The sequence below is a fragment of the Furipterus horrens genome, unplaced genomic scaffold (assembly GCF_987537825.1).
Source record: "Furipterus horrens unplaced genomic scaffold, mFurHor1.1.pri manual_scaffold_3, whole genome shotgun sequence".
NCBI classification, from domain to species: Eukaryota; Metazoa; Chordata; class Mammalia; order Chiroptera; family Furipteridae; genus Furipterus; species Furipterus horrens.
This window is the reverse complement of record NW_028327173.1, coordinates 140,739,103-140,760,631: the sequence shown is the minus strand read 5'-3', so window position 1 is coordinate 140,760,631 and position 21,529 is coordinate 140,739,103. Positions and strand designations below refer to the sequence as shown.

General features: G+C 42.6%; 1 protein-coding gene across 1 annotated transcript in view; it reads left to right on the top strand.

The window, feature by feature from the left end:
- The window catches only part of RYR3 (ryanodine receptor 3), a 360,864-nt gene that overhangs the window by 331,335 nt on the left and 8,000 nt on the right, over positions 1-21,529 (top strand). Inside the window, exons 89-98 of the mRNA XM_090268335.1 lie at positions 309-1,636; positions 3,740-3,798; positions 4,563-4,731; positions 5,837-5,923; positions 6,975-7,175; positions 10,207-10,337; positions 13,634-13,676; positions 14,140-14,267; positions 14,691-14,751; positions 15,087-15,233. Of these exons, the coding sequence (XP_090124461.1) occupies positions 309-1,636; positions 3,740-3,798; positions 4,563-4,731; positions 5,837-5,923; positions 6,975-7,175; positions 10,207-10,337; positions 13,634-13,676; positions 14,140-14,267; positions 14,691-14,751; positions 15,087-15,233 (2,354 nt within the window). The remainder of the gene's footprint in view (positions 1-308; positions 1,637-3,739; positions 3,799-4,562; positions 4,732-5,836; positions 5,924-6,974; positions 7,176-10,206; positions 10,338-13,633; positions 13,677-14,139; positions 14,268-14,690; positions 14,752-15,086; positions 15,234-21,529) is intronic.

The window sequence follows — 21,529 nt, the reverse complement described above, 5'->3', positions numbered from 1 at the left end:
AGAGGGGCACCACTTATTCCTATGTGTCCCCAATAATCTGATAACAAAACTGATTCCCGGGCCCCAGGCCAGATAAGAAGGCACTGGGGTAGCCGTCGCCTTCTGACCTCTGTTTCTATGCCCCTTGGCTCCTAGTGGTGTAGTCTTTATGGCTTGCTGCTCCCTCCTGCCCATTTCCAAATCATCACAGTCAGAAAAGAGCTGACTGATTTGGCACCTGAGTCTTCTAAAAATAGCTACCTGACCAGTTACACAATGACTTAGATTTATTGATATATGTGTATGTCTTTTTTGAACCTGCCTCACAGGGAATGTGGTAAATGGAACTATTGGCAAGCAGATGGTTGACACACTGGTAGAGTCATCTACCAATGTAGAAATGATCTTGAAATTCTTTGACATGTTCTTGAAACTTAAAGACTTAACCAGCTCAGACACCTTCAAAGAATATGACCCAGATGGTAAAGGGATTATCTCCAAAAAAGAATTCCAGAAGGCCATGGAAGGGCAGAAACAGTACACCCAGTCAGAGACTGACTTTCTCCTTTCATGTGCAGAAGCTGATGAGAATGACATGTTTAATTACATTGATTTTGTAGACCGGTTCCATGAGCCAGCCAAGGACATAGGGTTTAATGTGGCAGTGTTGCTGACAAATCTGTCGGAGCACATGCCAAATGATTCTCGCCTTAGGTGTCTGTTGGACCCAGCGGAAAGTGTGCTGAGTTACTTTGAACCATACCTAGGACGCATTGAGATTATGGGTGGGGCCAAAAAAATTGAGCGTGTTTATTTTGATATCAGCGAATCTAGTCGAACTCAATGGGAAAAGCCCCAAGTGAAGGAATCTAAGCGACAGTTCATCTTTGATGTTGTCAATGAAGGTGGAGAGCAGGAAAAGATGGAACTGTTTGTAAACTTCTGTGAGGATACCATCTTTGAAATGCAGTTAGCATCTCAGATCTCTGAATCTGACTCAGCTGACAGGCCAGAAGAGGAAGAAGAAGACGAAGATTCTTCTTACACGTTAGAAATTGAGGCTGAAGAGGAGGATGACAAGTCTTTTGAGCCTGCCTCTGCATTTGCCATGGCCTGTGCCTCACTGAAGAGAAATGCTGCCAACTTTCTAAAGAGGGCAAACCTGAAGAACCTCAGGAAGCAGTACAGGAAGGTGAAAAAGATGGCTGTGAGGGAGCTGGTAAATGTGTTCTTCTCTTTCTTCTGGATGTTGTTCGTGGGGCTGTTCCGGTTGTTCTTCACCATATTGGGAGGAATCATTCAGGTCCTCTGGAACACAGTGTTTGGAGGGGGCCTGGTAGAAGGGGCAAAGAACATCAGGGTGACCAAGATCCTGGGGGACATGCCTGACCCAACCCAGTTTGGTATCCATGATGACGCTATGGAGGCTGAGAGGGCAGAAGTAACGGAGCCGGGTGTCACCACTGAACTAGTAAACTTCATAAAGGGGGAGCAGGGAGATATGGATATTATGTCAGACCTTTTTGGATTCCACTCAAAGAAAGAAGGTGGCTTAAAGCATGGGCCCGAAGTGGGTTTGGGTGACCTCTCTGAGATTGTTGGCAAAGATGAACCCCCTACACTAGAGAGTACTGTACAGAAGAAAAGGAAAGCACAGGTAAGCATACTTTGTTTCCTTTATCTTTCTTTATGCCCAGAAAAAGACTTGCCACTATATTTTGCAATCAGTACTGACACCAATTCCTTAAGAGCCAACACTGTACTACAGACCAGCTCTCCTGTGACCACCCTGATCTTATAATTCCAGCTCCGCCATGTCTGGGGAGAGCGAGACTTAAATGGTGTCTCAGTGTCAAATTGCTGAGTAGTCTTCAGTTTACATCACAGAGTTCAAACGTGACGGTCTGGGACACTCACCTTGCTTCCACACTTTTATTAGAAAGTTAGTTCTCAAGATGGACGGGATCACTCAGTGAACAGGAAGCACAGAAAGCCAGGTACAGCATAAGAGCAGATTTTTCTTGTGAGATAATAATTCTTCAGTGTTCCAAAAGGCCCAGATGATATCATATAATTTAGCACAGCATCCCAGTGAGTTTTATCATGATGGGAACACTTTTATTCTTGTGAAATTTGAACTCAAAGAGAATGAGGTAACAGTAATTCAGAGCTCCTCGGTCACAGAAGTGGGCCCTTGGTCACGGGTATTTCCCTCTGTTGCCGCATCTAACTCACAGCATCATTCTAGCACTAGAGAGAGTATGGAGAGCCTTGACTGGTGTGGCTCAGTGGATTGAGTGCTGGCCTGCAAACCAAAAGGTCACTGGTTCTATTCCCAGTGAGGGCACATGCCTGTGTTGTGGGGCCAGGTCCCCAGCTAGGGGCATTTGAGAGGCAACTGATTAATGTATCTCTTGCACATTGATGTTTCTCTTCCTCTTTTTCTCTCACCCTTCCCCTCTCTCTAAAAAGTAAATAAATAAAAATATTCAAAATAAAGAGAGAAAGAGAGAAAGAGAGTATGGAGATAAGTGTGAAGAGATCAGAACCCAAAGACAACTTTTATTTATTCATACATTAATATCTATTAACTAGTTAATATGTTGTTGTCACTATTTTGGCTTCTGAGAATACAGTGGTGAATGAGAAATGCATTGTCCCTATAATTTAGTGAAAAAGAGATATTAGACAAGTCAGTATACATGTGAAGAATGTTAGGAAGGAAACTGGAAATGTATAGGAGGGAACTCTCACCTGGCTTGCAGAGTCAGGGAAGGAGGCAGCAGAATCATAAACATTCTTACTGTATTAATTTATTTACTCTGTTTTGCTCCCTGATGTAGCCCCAGGGCATAAACAGGGTTTGATACATAATAGGGACTCATTCAAGGCCTGCTACATGCCAGGCTGTGCTCTGAGGATATGAGAACTCAGTTAACAGGAAAGACAGCATTTTTGCTTAAATGGAGCTTAACTTCTAATGGAAGAAGACAACAAATAATTACCATTTGTGACACACACTAAAATAAATGAACAAGGATATGTGTTACAGAGTGAATGTGGACTATAAATAGGATGGTCAACGAGGTTTCTGAAAAGGTGTTTTCTGAACCAAGTCCTGAAGGCTCTCAGGTGTCTGTAAAGCAGTCACACTCCACACAGAGGATATGCTGGTGTGAAGGTCTCAGGAAGGGTTTGGAATGGAAATGAGGTCTGGGGGTTTGGGTGTAGGAAGTAACAAATCATGTGGTGCAAGATGAGGATGGAGGAAGAGACCTTGATCACATTGGCCTTGTAGACCTTGGTAAGGAGCTTGAATTTTCTTCTCAGTGCGGCAATCATTGGTCAGAGGGATTGGGGCATTGGTAAGAGGACTGAAGACAAGGCAAGTATCCTGTCCAATGGAAGCAGGTTCTGGATTGGACCTGGTATTATCGGTGTCCCATTTCTCCCTGACGCCATGGGGCAGTGGGAGCACTGCCTTTGGGCTCTGACCGTGTCCTAACACAAGTTTCTCTGGGGTGAATAATAACAGGGCACTGGAGTTTTGGGGCTTGAAATCTTTGTCTTGCTATCTCTCCAGAGTAGCTTGTTATGTAGCAGGACACTTACATTCCGTGATCCAGAGAAAAGCAGAGGCATGAAGAAAGCAAGCCACCAATACTTCTGACCGAGGAGATGAAAATGGCCAGCGATGTGGCTCATCACCAGGAACTCATTGATTTGGGGGAAATCTTGACTGATTGTTATCTTTGTCTAGGCAGCAGAGATGAAAGCAGCCCATGAAGCGGAAGGGAAAGTAGAACCTGAGAAAGCAGAGTAAGTTCTTGGTAGCTTCAAGTGCTCAAAATCCTGTAGTAGATAATTCTTAATAGCATCTACTATTCTATTGCTATGGTAAATAGAAAACTTGATTTCTAGTACTACAAAGAATAGATACTTTGCAAACTCTGGATATATTTCTTTTAACCCTAGATATACAATAAACACATTTTATTAATATTGTTAACTTTATAATCTCACTAGTAGATTATAATTTCTCTGATGGGAATTCACCTTAATAGCTTGTCTTATATGTGTGTTATGTGGGGACCTAACTGCTCTTAGATCACCTGGCCAGACAAATTACCAAACACCCACATCTTGTAACTTTATAGAATGTCGATGATGATAGCTAATACAGTCAATACCTATTACATGCCAGGCCCTTTGCTAAGGTCTTTTACACAATATCTCACTTAATTCCTACCTCAGACTTGGAGAATAGGTACTATTGCTAATTCAGTAAAGTCTTAAAAAATAAAGAAAAAAAGTAAAGTTCTTTTCTGAAGGGAAAACGTTGTTAGGCCAAATTTCAGAAGACTACAAACTTATACTTATCACTATTGTACACCTATGACCACAGCTCATTAAAGGGGGCACCAGTCATTAAGTGTAAAGTTGACCTTCAGGCACTGTGGGGATAAATACCTGAGGTTCTCGCCCACAAGGAGTAATTACAAGATTTCTCTTTAATTCAGTTTTCCAGTCTGGGCCAGGACTCCCTCTGTCCTCTGTGCTGAGTGGGTTTCTTGTTCCTGCAGTGTGGAAGATGGGGAAAAGGAGGATCCAGCCACAGAAGAGCAAATCAAGGCCCTGTGGGCAGAAGCAACAAAAAAGAAGAAGCGACGGCGTGGCCAGAAAGTCGAGAAGCCTGAAGCCTTCATGGCTAATTTCTTTAAGGGACTGGAAATCTATCAGACCAAACTCCTGGTAAGCGCTCCAGCCCTGGCCTCACTTCTGGTGTAGGAGTTGCCCATGCCAACCTCAGAGAAACGACCACTGATTTCGTTTCACCATTTGGCTAATTATGCTTCTTCACTCCCTCATTCCTCTTCTTTTCCCCTTCTCATTTATCCACCTGTTCCTTTTGTGTTGGAGGAAAAGAGAAAGAGGATAACCTGGAAAAAGCCAAGTGTTCCAGCTCCCCTGCCCAGCAGTGGCTTCTCTCTCTGACCTGTGCTCTCTTGCAGAGAGAATTCCTCTTTCTAGCTGGTCCTATGTGTGTGTTATGTGGGGACTTAGCCGCTCATAGTCCAAAGTTCAGAGGTAGTTGGAGGATTTGGGATGCAGAAAGAATACTCCTATGTAGGTTAAGTTCTCACACTAGTCCTCAAAAGCTGTTATTTCATATGCAGTCATCCCTCAGCATAGTTTGTGATATTCTCTCTCAGACAAATTGCCCACTAAGGTGCAGATGCTGGTGGCCAGGACACCTTCCCCAGCACAGTCAGTGAGAGCCCCCTCTGCAGAGAGATTGAGAGCTTTCCCCATTCAGCTACCAACCCAGGCCTCCAGTGCTGATTTTTTCAGGGAGATGGAAGTGAGAGTGGAAATGGCACCCCCTGAGAGGGGAGAGGCAGGGGCCCTGGGGCTGGGACTTACAAAGGGACAAGGGCCTGAGGCCACAGTCTGGCTGCATGCAGGGTGGGAGCCACAGAGAGGTTTTTTGTGAGATTCAATCACTCATAATGTCAGAATAGACTACTTTCTGCTTGAAGTGCTCAACACACACATGCACAACTTCATCGCAGCATTTGAGTCTGCAGGTGGCATGTCTGGCATTTGGTTCCCTGAGAGATAAGCTGGAGCAGGGTTCCTTTGAACATCATTCTAAGAATTTTTTTTTTAATCACCATTTCTGGTTTCTCGCCCAAATAAGCCCTGAGAAGGCCAGAATTGTCCTAGAAGGCTGGTTACAAAAGAGTAGGACTGGTCCTGCATAAACTTCTAAGCAGAAGAGATCTTGTGTGTGAGAGAAGGGAGTTCTCTTTCTCTTGCAGAGCTCTTTGACTTCTGTCTGTCCTTTCCTTTTCAGCATTACCTGGCCAGGAATTTCTACAACCTGAGGTTCCTTGCTCTGTTTGTAGCCTTTGCTATCAACTTCATCCTGCTCTTTTACAAGGTGATACTTCCTTCATCTGCTAAATATACTTTATTTTTAAAAATAGAAATTAGAGCTAATATTCTAATATCTAGAGAAATTTCTATGACATGGGCTTCTAAAAAGGATACTATTTTTAGCACTAGGAAGAATGGAGACACTGCTTGTAAGGGAAACCAATTAGGACACTATTTCAATAGTTAAGGATTGTCCTATTTGTCACTTAGTAAGTTCTTTAAATATTTGTTAGGATTCTACTATGTCCTTAACCCTCTATTAGCAACCATGAGACATTTCAAAAAGAGTAATAAAATTCTTTTGAGGAATAAGGTAAGAGAGCCATTATAATTGGCCCATATGTTAGAACCATTATGAAGGAAGAATGAACAGGAGTTGGTTTTTGGATATGGGAAAAGAGAAATGAAGATTTTAGACATTGGTAAGTGGGTCTTATATACTGTAGGCACATAATGTTTATGGAATGAAATAATAAATGATAGGTACTGGATTTTTTACATAGTCTTCAATTGGCTATTTCATCTTGCCTCCCTTCCTATTGAGACCCACCAATCTAATTTGTATAAAGCATGCTTTATTCACATCCACCTTCCACTCCTTGAACTACTGGCTCTCTATTGCCTGGAGAAGAAAAATGGAAGTTTACAGAAGGGTGTGGCAAGACTTGGTCTTAAACATCCTGAAGTGGAAGTGACTGCAGACAGCACCCAGGTGGAGACAGCACAAACGGCTGGAGTTGCAGGATGAAGCCTCGAAGTGCAGATTTGGGAGTCAGCTGTGAGAGAGTGTCAGTTGAAGGAATGAATGCCAATGGCATCTAAGAAAGAATGGAAAAGGTGCAGCCTGTTTGTGTCTTAACCTCTGCCCAGGCCACAGCACACCAGAGATTACTTCCTGAGGCACAGAAATTACAGCACATATAGTAAAACTTCCCTAGCTTTTAAAATATTTCTGCTTTTTCTCAGAAGATACATCTTGCCTCTTTAAAGCGTATTTGCCTAGTGGCAGAGGCTCTTTCTGATGTTTGTAAGGGTGTGTGTTTGTCTTGGGCCAGGTCACGGAAGAACCTTTAGAGGAAGAGACAGAGGATGTGGCAAACCTGTGGCACTCCTTCAATGAGGAGGAAGAGGAAGAAGCAATGGTATTCTTTGTCCTGCAGGAGAGCACTGGGTACATGGCACCAACGCTGCGGGCCCTGGCCATCATCCACACCATCATCTCTTTAGTCTGCGTGGTGGGCTATTACTGCCTGAAGGTGAGTTGCTGTCCACTCTGAATCTAATCTGACTCTTCAGGGAGGAAGCATTATTTCTGAACCCAGACAGTCCTATGTTCTCTCTGCTAATAGACTAAGGTTTGTGGGACAGCAGCCTGAGTATCACCCAGGAGCTGGTTAGACCTATATAATCTTGAGCCCTGGCCCAGGCCTCTTAAATCAGAATCTGATTTCACATGATCCCCAGGTGATCAGTGTCTGCACTCTAGTTTGAGAAGCCTTGCTCTGTGCGTCCCATCTCAGGCACCATTTGTTGAATTTCATAAAATTAGAATCATCAGCCTAAGTCACACATGGAGCTGGTAATGAGTTTCTTCTAATCTTTGAATTTATGTTGGAGTTTTTATAAAATGTTCTTGACCTTTCAAAAATTATTAGGTTTTAACCATTCACAGTATCAGAAGAAAAGTTATTTATGCATTAGTTTCAGCTAGTTTATTGCTGCATAAAAAATCACCCCAAAACTTAGTGGCTTAAAGTGACCACATTGTATCTGTCTCTGTGGCCTGGCTGGGCACACGTGAGCAGTCCCTGTGCTCCATATGAAAGGTGGCTGCATCAGCAGCCACCTGCGAGCTCAGCTGGGCCAGACTGTCCACGCTGGCAGACGCGCATGCCTGGCATAGTGCAGAGGTAACAGCTGGCAGGGTGGGCTCACTGAATAGCTGGGTGTCTCCATGTAGACTCAGCACATCACCCTTCCCATGTGGCCTCTCCACATTCTCTCTGTAGCCAGGTAGCTGGACTTCTTGCATATGGTGTCTTGGAGTTTCCAAAAAGAGCACAAAAGTGAGAGCTACTAGCTCTTCTTAAGGCCCAGGCCCATAACTGCCACACGGCGTTCTTACTGCATTCTGTTGATTAAAGCAAGTCCCAGGACTGGCCCAGGTTCATCGTTGCTTGGGGGCGAGGGCTAAACAAAGGCATGAATACTAGGAGGCCTGGTTCGCTGGGCTGTCTTCAGACACTCCTACATTTACGTCAGTCTTCAGCCATTCTATATTTGGTGTTCTAAGTCTAGTTCTTTTCCTCTGTACTACATTTTTTCTCAATACATTTTTTCTTACTTCACTTTAGTAGGAAGTCTCCTTGGCTCTTAAACAAGCCAGCTCCTCCCAGGGAACAATCCAGGAAATAGATTTCACTCCTTGTGACCCTCACTTTCCCAGTGAACTGTGGTACCATGTAGGAAGTTCAGTTACCCTGCTGGTGAGACCACCTACCCTAAACCACACTGAGGACCCCATTGTAACAATAAAAACACAGATTCTGGAGACGGGCTGCCTGGCTTGGATTCATGGCTCTGACACTTAACCTTGCTTTTCCTCTGTTTCCTCATCTGTAAAAATGAGGTACTGGGAGGATTAAATGAATTAATATGTGGAAAAGTACTCAGAATATCAGACATAGGAACACTCAAGTGTTAGCTATTATTCTGCAGGTCCCCATCCTAGAGCTCGTCTTGTTGGAGAGGATGCAGGTACACTGCTGACCTAGAGAAAATGAAAGAGAACTATCCAGGAAATACAAATGTGCAAGTCCTACTTACAAAGTTATACAAACTCCTAGAAGATTGAAGGGGAATGCTTTGAATCCCAGAGATCAGTACGGCTCTAAAACTTTATATTATTGTTATTCAGAGTCATTTCAAAATACAGCAGAAATTAGTCAGTGTAGCTTTATCTTGATCTTTGTTTCCCCTCCCACCTCATCCATTAACTGACAGCGATCCTTGATTCTTCACAATGCCTATTATTAGCCTTTGCCGTCTTCCTCTCATTAGTCTTTGATTCCCTCAGTATCGTTTGTTTTTAAAGAAAAAAAAAGAGGTAACTCTTTACAAATCATGATCTAAGTTTTGTCTCTTTGTCTTGGAAATAAAGGGCAGTGTGAGGCATATGGATATCATTAGCTTTGAGAAAATTTTTGGAAGAAACTGTTTGGAGATCAAGGTCTTAAGGATGTTGCTAAGTAACCAGTGACCTCTCAGCTGAATGAGAAACCCTGGTTCTGTCTGAATTACACATTTCTGACTATTCTGACTTTCTGGAATTTCAATAGTATCCTCTGACATCACCAATTCTTTGCCCATTTGAAGTGTGAGTGTGTCCAGTGATTCTGGGGTGAGTGGATAATTTCCCCATCCTGTGTATACTCTTTTGGTCGTAGGTCTTTTTATTTTTATTTATTGATTTTTAGAGAGAGAGAGGTAGTGAGAGAGGAGTGGGGAGAGAAACATTGGTTTTGTTGTTTCACTTATTTATGCATTCGTTGGTTGATTCTTCTTATATGTGCCCTGACCAGGGATCAAACCTGCAACTGTGGCATATCAGAATGATGCTCTAACCAAATGAGCAAACCAGCCAGGGATGGTGGTCTTTGTAGCCATGCCACCATATCTAGTCTAAAATCAGACTTAGAACTATAATACAATGGGGATGATAGTTGAGAACAAATAAGTGTACTCCTACCTGGCAGGAACTCTTCTGGGAATCTCAGGAAGAAAACCTTCATACAGAAAGACTATGTACAGAGCCCAGTGAGTCCTCTCATTCTATCAAACCATGTTTCATTAACCAAAGCCATGAGATGACTATGACCCTAGACACTGAAGGAGGTTGGAACATTTCATGGTATTCCTGTGGCTGACCAGTCAATTCTAGAATAGTTTATCATCCTTTCTTAGTTCTTAGGAGTCTTACGAGACCTAACTCATTCAGCCCAGAGACTCATCTATACGTGGTCTTCTCTCTAGGATAGGTCAAGGAGTTCAGTGTGCATTACTATCAGATGTTTAACCCAAACCTTAAAGGGAGGCCTAAGTCAAATCAGCTTTTGGAAAAGAAGGTGTATTAGCCAAAGGAGTGGGGGGAGATTTTACTTTGGACGCACAATTAGGCCACCTAAGAATTCCACTGAAAGGTGGAAGGCCGATGTGCAAGAAATGCTTGGGAGAGGGCGCTTTAATTAGAAAGCCTTCTCTGAGAGACCAGTGTCTTCCCACTGCTAGGTCCCCTTGGTGGTGTTCAAAAGAGAGAAGGAAATTGCCAGGAAGCTGGAGTTTGATGGTCTGTATATCACTGAACAGCCATCTGAAGATGACATCAAGGGGCAATGGGACCGCTTGGTAATCAATACACCGTAAGTACCCACCCCCTACCACCCAAGGTAATCAAGCCTTGTAATCCTTAGTGTCCTCTTCAGTAATAGAGGGGTGGGAATACCACCTCCTCAGTCTGGGAATATTAATGCTTGGCCCAGTGCCTGGCTCATGGTGTGCATCAGGCTATCAGTCATTCCCTTTCCCTAACTGTTCAAAAATGGCCATCATCATTAGTGAAGGTAATGCTCTAATGCCAGTGTATTCACTATTGTGACAGGGAGAGTTGTAAGAAAAATAAATATTCTGAAAGAAAAGTAAAGAAATAGGGTTAGATAGGTAAACAAAGGTTGATGATGTTGAAACACTCAGCTGTGACAGGTAAGATATGCACATCTGGAAACAACTCTGACCTCTAGAAGGAAACTGCCCCTTACAACGGCGGTCAGACAAACTGAGAGGCAGCTCTACAAAGGTACAACTGAGCTTTTTAAATAGTCTCTAGAAAGGGAACTCTTTCTCTTCAGGGGAAAAAAATGAGCATGCAAATCAAAGCCTGTCCCTGCCATTCTCTTCTAATAAAGGAAGAGGGATCAAGCTTTGTTTCTGACCCTTTGTCTTTACGGTACAGAAATTTTGGATGCTACTACATAATTTAATTCTTTGGTAAGCTTTCTGAAATTATTAGTAATGCCAGTGTCTACGGCACAAGATGATACAGCCTAAGAGGACCAGTAAAAAGGCAGTTTAGGTTCGAGAAATTTATCCTACAAAGATAATGAGACAAGAACACTAAAATGTCCCTACAAAGATATCTGCTAAAACTTTTTATTTGAAGTGGCTTAAATGTCCGTAAGTAGAAGATGCATAAATAAATAGATGTTTAAGAAATTTCTGATAAATGGACCTTCAATTTTTTTTACAATAACGGCATCACAGTACATGTACTACTTTGTAACCTGTTTTTTCAGTTAACTATATATCATGGAGAGCTTTCTTTTAAAATATTTTTATCTTGTTGAATATACATATAGAAGATATAAAATGTATATGTATATTTAAAGTATAGTAGTAAATTGAACTACAAAGGTTTAAAAATGGAACATTCCAGAGGGCTTCAAAGTCCCAGATGTCATGATGTTCCTTGATCCTATCTCCCTGGCCCCCCACTAGCTAACTAGTCTCCTGACTTCAGAGATACTCATTTTTTGCTTTATAGTTTTACCACTTAGATGTGTCCTTAGATATTGTTTCATTTTGACAGCTTTTGAACTGTACATAAATGAAATGATACTGTACATTGTACTGTCGTTTGAATCACTTGTTCAGTGTTGTGTTTTGAATCACTTGTTCAGTGTTGTGTTTGAGAATCACCTGTACTGATGTGTGCAGCCATAGTTTGTCACTTTTAAAACTGAACGGTTTCAAAACATTTTAAAAACACATATATATTATCACATATTTATCTACTTTCCTGACAGTGGATATTTCCAGTGTTTGCCATTTCTGGCCATTACAAACAGTGCCACAGTGAATATTTCTGTAACTCGTGCACAAGTAAAAGAGTTTCTCTAGAATAGGGCCCCAGGAGAAAATTTTGCCAAATAGTAGGATATGCAAATACCTGTCCCAGTTTGCCTTCCAACCAGCATCATACAGGAGTTCCTGCTCCTCTGCCTTCTTGCCAGTGCTTGTTGTCGCCACATAGTTTTGCTAATCTGGTAGGTAGCAATGGCATCTCATTGTGAATTTCCCTGATTTCTAAAGAGGTTGAGCATCTTATATTATTGTTCCTGACCATTTATATATAGATGTTATTTATTTATGCACTTCTCTTCTGAAGTTTCTTTTGTCTATCCCATACTTCAAGGAACATTACCAAGTAAAAACGTTTTCTACCTTCAAGGAGATTACTATATACCTAGTCAGGGGATAAAAAATACTCAGACCAAAGTAAGATCAGCCGCGAAAGAGTCTCATCCAGAGCCTTTGGTCAGTGGCCCTTCACCGCTTGTGGAATTTTCCACTTCCAACAAAATGCGACCAAGGCTGGGTTGTATGTTATGGACCATTTTTCTAAAGGATTTAAGAGAAAGGAGATAGCAGTGTAGACAGAGGAAGCCTGGCTTGATCTTCCTTTGTTTTAATTCAGGCTCTAAATGCAATCCATTAAAAAAAATCAAATCGCAGAAAAATGCACAAAGAAGAAAGTCAACATAATTGTTTCCATTCCCCATTGGCCGTTTACTCTATAAACCCAGCATTTGTTCTTGTTTTCAAGTGGCATTTGGATATTTAAGACAAACTGCTTTAACTTTTTTTAATTTTTAAAGATGGTCATCCTGTTGGGGAGAGGTGGTATTTGCTCAGGGTTATTTTTCTGAGAGGCTCGTGCATAGAGAGAGGCCACCGCTCCTCACCACCAACCTGAGTGCTTTCTAGAATAGGAGACTGTGTGTTCCAGGTCCAATAAGAATGACTCAAATAAAGGAAAACAGAAGTATAAAAAGCACATCCCAAGGGCCAGTAGTTCCTTGGCCATATCTAGCCTTACAAGGAAATGTCCCAGGAAGGATCTATCATTCTGTAGAATAGAGGAACAAAATATTTTAAATGGTTTCTGCCAACATACCTGCAAGTGACAGTTCTTTCTTGACTTTAACCATAGAAAACTATTTGCAGTGGAGCTAGTAGAAGCTACCAGGCAGAAGAAAGAAGTTCCCCCTGGGGGGTTAGGGATAGGATGTTTTAGGAAACCACCTCCAAAGAAAAAAGAGACCTAATTCCCTGAAGAGAGCAGACCCCACAGGAGTTATAAGGGAATGGAGAAGAGAGTGGAAGAGCACTCTGGTTAAGCAAAACCCTATAGACATGAACTAAAGGTGGTTCCCAGACTGGAAACTTTTATGTAGTTGGGGCCTGTCTACACTTTGTCCCATGGAATCCCCAGTGCCTACCCCAGCTACTGACATAAACTAGGTACTCGGTGAATGCAGGTTAAATGCACACATTTCCTAACAGCGTCCTGTTTCTACTGAATACTGGGGTCACTAAACATTTATCTGCTTCTGTCTAACCCTGTCATCAGAATTCCTGGCTCTTAAGCATAATTTTAAGTAGAAAATGCAGAGTGGCTTTCCAGGTGTTTCAGAAGTCAGTGCACAGCACTGAAACCATAAATCAGTCCTGTGGTGACTGTGAACTTCAATCAAGTCTGAATTCTTCGATGAGCGACAAACACCACAGGGACCACAGAGCCAGCCCCTCAAACTGCCAAGTCTCTTGATGTGCTTTGCCTTGATGTTAAGAACCTCCCTTTTTCATTTTCTTTTTTCAGATCTTTTCCTAATAACTACTGGGACAAGTTTGTAAAGAGAAAGGTATGCCTTGTCAGTGGGGGTGAGTTCCATGACCACCAAAGAAATGTAATAGGTTTTGAGCTCTACGTATACAAACATGAATATGATGTTACTTTTTATGATGGTTTCTCAAAAAGAGTAAGTCACAGACGGGGTCTAAATGAACATGTGTAGGTTTTTGGCTTCAATCCTATACTCATCAGCCTTACACAGCTTAGCAGAGTCATTGTTTTCTGCATACTAGGTTCTTCCTCCCCTTCAAGAAAACATCAGCTTGAAAAGCAATTTTCGTTTAATTGCCTTTATCATTTCTGTTTCCTTTGGAGGGTATGTTTTCCTTTGTTTTCCTGTTGCATTTTGAATCATGTCTTTATCAGCCCCGGGGAAGAGCCCAGCATACAGCTGTCCTCTGAAGACACTGGGCTCAAGAAAACATGGATGGTGATGTGTGGCCCGAGCTCATGCTGTCATCCTTTTGCTTTAGGTGATAAACAAGTATGGTGACCTCTACGGAGCGGAACGCATTGCTGAACTCCTGGGTTTGGACAAAAATGCCCTTGACTTTAGCCCGGTAGAAAAGACCAAAGCGGAGGCAGCCTCTCTGGTGTCATGGTACAGAGCTTAGCAGTTAAAATCCAAAGTCTGGCTAAAGTAGATCCTTTGGTTTCTCCAGCCCTTTTTAACGTGCTAAAGGCAAAAAATCTCAATCAGATATTTGTTCTCTCAGGCTCTGGTCTGGCTTAAGTGTTTCCTCTAGATTCTAACATACTGGGAGAGCAGTGCTTTAAAAAACTGAAGAACCTATCAGGCTTTTATGCCTGATAGAGCTGAAAGAGAAAGGCTAATTAAAATTTCAGGACGGGTGATGCTACCATTCTCAGTCTCACCAGGAACACATACAACTTAATAAATAAAGCTCAGAGCTGTATTTAGGTTATTAAACCTGAGAGGAAAATAAAAACTTAATTTTCCCCCTTATTAAAGTTAACATAAGCCTGACATTCACATGTTTTTTAATTATTTGTTCCCCTTTAGGCTAAGTTCCATCGACATGAAGTACCATATCTGGAAGCTGGGAGTTGTTTTTACTGACAATGTAAGTGTGGCATCTGGGAAAACAAGATTCTGTACCCCGGGTTCAGGGATGTCATTAGATGCCACAAGGAAAAAAATGAGGGAGCTTGCCCAGAAAGATTCTGGGATTGCTTCAAAGACAGAGAGCTTCAAAGGTGCTGGGGACATGTCTCTCTTGTGCGAGAGTGTAAGACAGATGGGGTTTCACTTGGCGATTCCTAGGCCATTCCCCAGCACCTCAGCATCTAAAAACCCTGTATCCTCACTCTGTCCCCAAAGACGAGAAAAATCAGTTCAATTAGCACATCGGGAGGCATGAATGCTTGAAAGACTGACAAATTTCTTCCATTTCCACAGTCCTTTCTCTACCTTGCCTGGTATACAACCATGTCAGTCCTGGGCCACTACAACAACTTCTTCTTTGCTGCTCATCTGCTGGATATCGCCATGGGCTTCAAGACACTGAGGACCATTCTCTCATCTGTAACTCATAACGGCAAACAGGTAGTGGGTTTATACCAATACAGAACTAAATGGACCTATGTATGGAAAATAAAATAACCAAAACAGGTAGTATAACTAACGTATGGCAGGAAGATCATCATAGTCTATAACACAACTTTCTCGGCGAAACACTTTAACTGATGGTGATTGTTTTTATAAAATTGCAGTCAATTAAAAATAAAATTGTAGCCATCATTTAAGAGGCCTAAGACCTTGATTCAGAAAACCCTAACATTTGGATCAAGCAGGGAAGAGGGAAAGAGGGAGCTGACTGACCATCACTTTGGAGTCCTTTTGTAGAGCTACCCCTTCCTCCATGGATCTGATAGACTTACTGGGGGTTAGCAAGTGGTCATATGTAATTAGAAAACTCCCCAGGTACTTCTGATATAAGCTTCCAACTAAGAACCAATGATTTAGACATATATATACATACACATACACACATAAAAACAGCTATACATATATGTGTATATATTCATATATGTGTATATGTGTTTGGCCCTTGGCTGGTTTGGCTCAGTGGATTGAGCGTCGGCCTGCGAGCTAAGTGTCGCTGGTTCGATCTTCCAGTCAGGGCACATCAGAGAAGGAAAACTCTGACTCCAAAAAACCTCCGCTGCCTTGCGGCATACCTCTTCAGGGGAAAGGCTAAGGGAGTAAACCCCGACAGAAAATCCGGAGCCGGAGTCCCTAAGGCGGTTTGACGTTGTAGTCAACACCGGCAACTCCTGCGGCGCACCTGAAGCCAAGCTGTATTGACTCCGTCTTTCCCTTGGACCCTTCAGCTGCGAAGAGAGGGGGGGTCTGCTGCATGGGCAACAGCAGACCCTCCATATCACCCCGCCCAGGCTCTGTAGCTTCAGCTTCACTGGAGAGGACACTCCAGCGTCATCGCAAGATGTCGATTCAACACGGGAAGAGACAGATACCGTGTCACTCCCGAGTCGGACTGCACAGCCATTCTCGGCGGTGCAGATAGACTCTTAAGAAGCTACACCGACTTCCGGCCAAGATGGAGGCTTAGACGGACGCGCTAGGTCTCCCTCTACAACTAGAGAGGAATACAACTACTTCAAAACAAAGGATAACTAGAAATTCCAGAAAATAAAACTACACGGAAGCCCAACATATGAAGTTATAAACCAGCGGCGCTCTCTGGGCAGGTAGGACGAGAGAAAGGGGGCGGAGCTGTTTGCGGTCGCACCTGGGACAGCGACGGGGAGAACAACCCCGGCTGCAGTCGAACCCCCGGCAGCTCGCGACCCCAACACTGGGGAAAGCAGCCACCACATCGCCTTGAACAGTGAGGCCCAGGGGGGCGGGAGGACGGATCCCGGTCTCCTAGCGGAATAACTGTGTGAATCCATCTTGGACCCCCGCCCCCAAAGAAAGCGCCACAGGGCTGCGAAATAGGTCGCGGACAGGCGCCGGTCGCTGGATTGTGACGCGTACACAGGCACTGCCCCCGACAGCCGGCCCAAGAAAACAAAACGCATCTGTCAAAATGAGGCAGACAACTATAGAAATCCCGGTGGCACAGCTCACCAGGCAACAGATGGAGAACCTGACAGATGAACAGATAAGAAACCTGTCAGATGATCAGTTCTGGGCCATTGTTATCAGGTGGCTTACAGAATTCACAAAAGATTTGGAAAAAGATGAGAAAGAAGCAAAAAACACTCATAACGAAAGGAACAAAACCACATACGAGACAGATGGTGAGGAAATAAAATCCAGAGTTCATTTCAACAAACCGGAATATGGAGAAGGAACAAGCAGTCAAACAATGCAGCAAGAGGAAATGGGAAGCAACGATGAGAGGATCAGAAACCTCTGGGACAGCTATAAAAGGCCCAACATAAGAATCATTGGTTTGCCAGAGAGCGAGGAAGATGAACTAGAACTTGAAAAATTGAGTGAAAATATAGTAAAGGAGAACTTCCCAGACTTGGGGAAGGAAATAGACTTACAGGTCCAGGAAGCACAGAGAGTTCCAAAAAAACTGGACCCAGGGAGAACCACTCCAAGACACATTATAATCAAAATGTCAAAAATTAAAGATAAAGAGAGAATCTTAAAAGCAGCAAGAGAGAAGAAAAGAATTATGTACAAAGGGGTCCCAATTAGACTATCAGCTGACTTCTCAAGGGAGACCCTGCAGGCAAGAAGGGACTGGCAAGAAATATTCAAAGTAATGAAAATCCAAAACCTACAACCACGAATACTCTATCCAGCGAAATTGTCATTCAGAATAGAAGGACAGAGAAAGTGTTTCCAGGACAAAATAAAACTGAAAGAGTTCATTAGATCCAAACCACTGTTATATGAGATGTTAAAGGGACTGGTTTAGAAAAAGGAGGATCAAGACAATGAAATCTAAAATGAAAACTGCATCGCAAGAAACAACAGAAGCTAGGGAATTGAAACAAAGGCAAACTAAACAGGCAACGAGACTGGAAAAAGAACTATAGGTACGGGGAACATATTGGGGGGAGGTCAACAGGGAGGGGGAATGGGGAGAGGGAGGGAGATGATATAGGCATTAAGGATCATGGTAGGAGGGAATGGAATAGACAGAGAGAGGTTGAGAAGAGCTGTATGCACAACTAATGGACATGATCTAAAAGGGGGGGACAACTGGAGGGAGGGGGGCCACCGGGTGGAGGGGAGCAGAGGGAAGGGAAATTGGCACAAATATAATATTATAATCAATAAAACACATTAAAAAAATTATTTTAAAGAAAAAAAAAAAAAAAGCTACACCATCGTCTCTCGAGATGGACGGCTGCCGACGACGACGTATATGTGTTTACACATAGAAAGCTGAAAGTTGATATAGTACAGTAAGAGGTAAAAGATAGTTATATATCTATATAGCCATTGCCATATCCAGTCTGTCTTCTACAGTATTCTCACGGTGAGTCCTTTAATCAAAATCCTCTAATGGCTCCTGCTGTCAACAAATTCAAACACTTTAGCATTTCATTCTCCATGAAGTGCAATTCCACGAATGAGACATGTCCCCTCACATCTCTAAACCTTTGTATGGTAGAAAAGAAGAAAGTTAGAATGTGCCCAGCTCAGTACAGACATTATAGAAAACAGTATGGAGGCTCCTCACAAAATTAACTACAGCGCTACTGTATGACAACAGTAATCCCACTTTGGGGTATATACCCAAAGGAAATGAAATCAGTATCTTGAAGAGAAAGCTACACTCCAATGTTCACTGCTGCATTATTCACAATAGCCAAGATATGGAAACAACCTATGTCCATCAATGGAAGAACATATAAAGAAAACATAGACACGCTGTGTCTCCCTCCACAACTAAGAAGGAATACAACTACCTCAAAACTAGAAACAACCAGAAGTTCCAGAAAATCAAACTGCATGGAAGTCCAACAAACAAAGATATAAAGAAGAAATACGCAGAAGAAATACTCATCCAGACAGGTAGGAGGAGCAGAGCCGGGGCAGAGAGGACTCGGTGTGGTGGCAGCAGCGGCGGCGGCAGCAGGCCGGTGGAAAGCACAGTTACACAGTTTAAAAAGTCAGCAGGGACACTGGGAGAGCATTCCCAGCTCCTCACAAGACTGTACAGCTCACGGTCCCAGCACCAGGGAAAAATCAACCCTCATTGCTTGTGACTGTGCAAACCAGTGGGGGTAGGGGTGGAGGCAGAAACTGCCGGTCTCTCAGCAGAGTCCACTTGTTTAAAGGGCCCTCATGGTCCTAGAATGTTTTCAGAACCACCCACTCTGGAAACAACAGCCAGGGTGACAGTTAGAGGGGCACCAGTCCCATACAAAAGTGGGAGAAGTGCCTGGAAAAGGGGCAAGTGCTGGGCAAGAAGCATTGTTTCCTCTCAGACCCCTCCCCCACATACAGCACCACAACGTGGTGAAACAGGTCACCCTGTACTGATGAATCCCTAAGGCTCTGCCCCTTACAACGTAACAGGAGTGATAGCTCTACCTAAGATACAGAGGCAAACAAACACAGGAGCCTATTAAGATGAGGAGACAGAGAAGTATGGCCCGAAAGAGGGAACAGATCACGGTTCCAGTGGGAGATATAAGTGACGAGGGGATAGCCAACCTAACAGATGAGGACATAGCCAACCTAACAGATGCAGAATTCCAAACACTGGTGATAAAGATGCTCACAGGCTTGACATATATGCTTGAATACGGCAAACACATAAGAGAAGAAGGCTATGCTAAATGAAACGAAGGAAAATCCACACAAAACCAATGGTGAAGAGAAGAAAACCGGGGTTCAAATCAATGATTTGGAACATAAGAATAAAACAGTCAACCAGTGCAGAATGAGGAAACATAAATTGAAAAAAACAATGAGGAGAGGCATGGGAACCTCTGGGACAACTTTGAACGGGCCAACATCCAAATCATGGGGGTGCCAGAAGGAGAAGAGGAAGAGCAAGAAATTGAAAACTTATGTGAAAAAGTAATGGAGGAAAACTTCCCAAATTTGCCGAAGGAAATAGACATACAAGTCCAGGAAGCATGGAGAGTCCCGGGCGAGCTGGACTCAGAGGGGACCACACCAAGACACATCATGATTAAAATGCCAAAGATGAAAGATAAAGGGAGAATCCTAAAAGCAGCAAGAGAGAAGTGGAGAGTTGCCTACAAAGGGGTGCCTATAAGACTATCAGCTGATTTCTCAAAAGACACTTTGCAGGCAAGAAGGGACTGGCAAGAAGTATTCAATGTGATGAAAAGCAAGATTCCTCTATCCAGGAAAGCTATCATTTAGAATGGAAGGGCAGATGAAGTGCTTCCCAGACAAGGTAAAGCCAGAAGATTTCATCATCACCAAGCCATTATTATATGAAATGTCAAAGGGACTTACTTAAGGGAAAAAAGATCAAAACTATGAACTCTACAATGATGACAAACTCGCAACTATCAACAACTGAATCTAAAAAGTAAAAAGAAAATCCAACTAAGTAAACCAGAATAGGAACAGAATCATAGGTATGGGATCATTTGGAGGCTTATCATCAGGGAGGGGGGAGAGGGAGAAATGGGGAAATGGTGCAGGGATTACGAAGCATAATCGGTTGGTACAAATTAGACAGGGGGAAGTTAAGAATAATATAGGAAAGGGTGAAGCCAAAGAACTTATATGCACAACCCATGGACATGAACTAAGGGGGGTGGGATTGCTGGAGGAAAGGGCGGTACTGGGCAGAGGGGAGCAAAAGAGAAAAAAGATTGAAACTACTGTAACAACATAATAAAATATACTTAAAAAAAACAAACCAATGAAAAATAAATAAAATCTTTTGGAGGAAAAAAGTGTATCTACATACATACAAGGAAGTATTATTCTGCCATAAAAAGGAAATACTGCCCTTTGTAACAACATGGATGGACTTTGAGGGCATTATATTAAGTGAAATAAGGCAGACACAGAAAGACAAAGAGTAGAAGAGGGGTTGCCGGAGGCTGGGGGGTCCAGGAAATGGGGAGATGTTGGTCAAAGGGTATGAACTTCCAGCTGTAAGTGGAATAAGTTCCAGGGATCTAATACAAAGCGTGGTTATTATAGTTAAGAATTCTGTATCATAGGCTTGAAATTTTCTGAGAGTATAGCTTTAGTGTTCTCACCACACTCACACAGAAATAACTGTATGAGGTGATGGATATGTTAGTAACTTGATTTTTGTCATCATTTTACAATGCATACAGATATTAAAGCATCAGGTTGTACACCTTAAAAAATATATGAAGATTCCAACCTGAAAAAAAAATCAAGTTGGCCTTTTTCTAAAATGAAAGGTGCTAGATCATCGGGTATTATCAGGATATTAGTTCATTAGGTATCTCTTCCAGGCTTCTGGTAGTAGCAACAGTCTGTTTCTTGTTTGGGTTGGTGGTAAAAAGAATTGAGGAAAGCTAGAGAAAGAAATTTGCTACCTCATACAAGAGGCTGAAGCTTAGAAGGTAATAACAGAATCTATGATATAGATGTTGGCTTAAAGGACGTTGAATGTTTCATTTTCCTGGGAGGAAGGGCACTGTGTATTTTCACTTGCATAACTTGGGAAATTTTATCCCATAAAGGCAATGCTTCCCAGTGTGATCTGTGGAATGCCAGTTCTGTATGTTCTTTTAGAATTATTTTCTTCCCCTTTACTCAAATACTGAAACTTCAGTTTTTATTGATTTGGATTGATGACATTAAGATTGTAACTTGAATGGAAAGTTTCAACAATGAATTTTTTATATGGCCTTGCTGAATAAACTCTGCCAAGAGCTTGT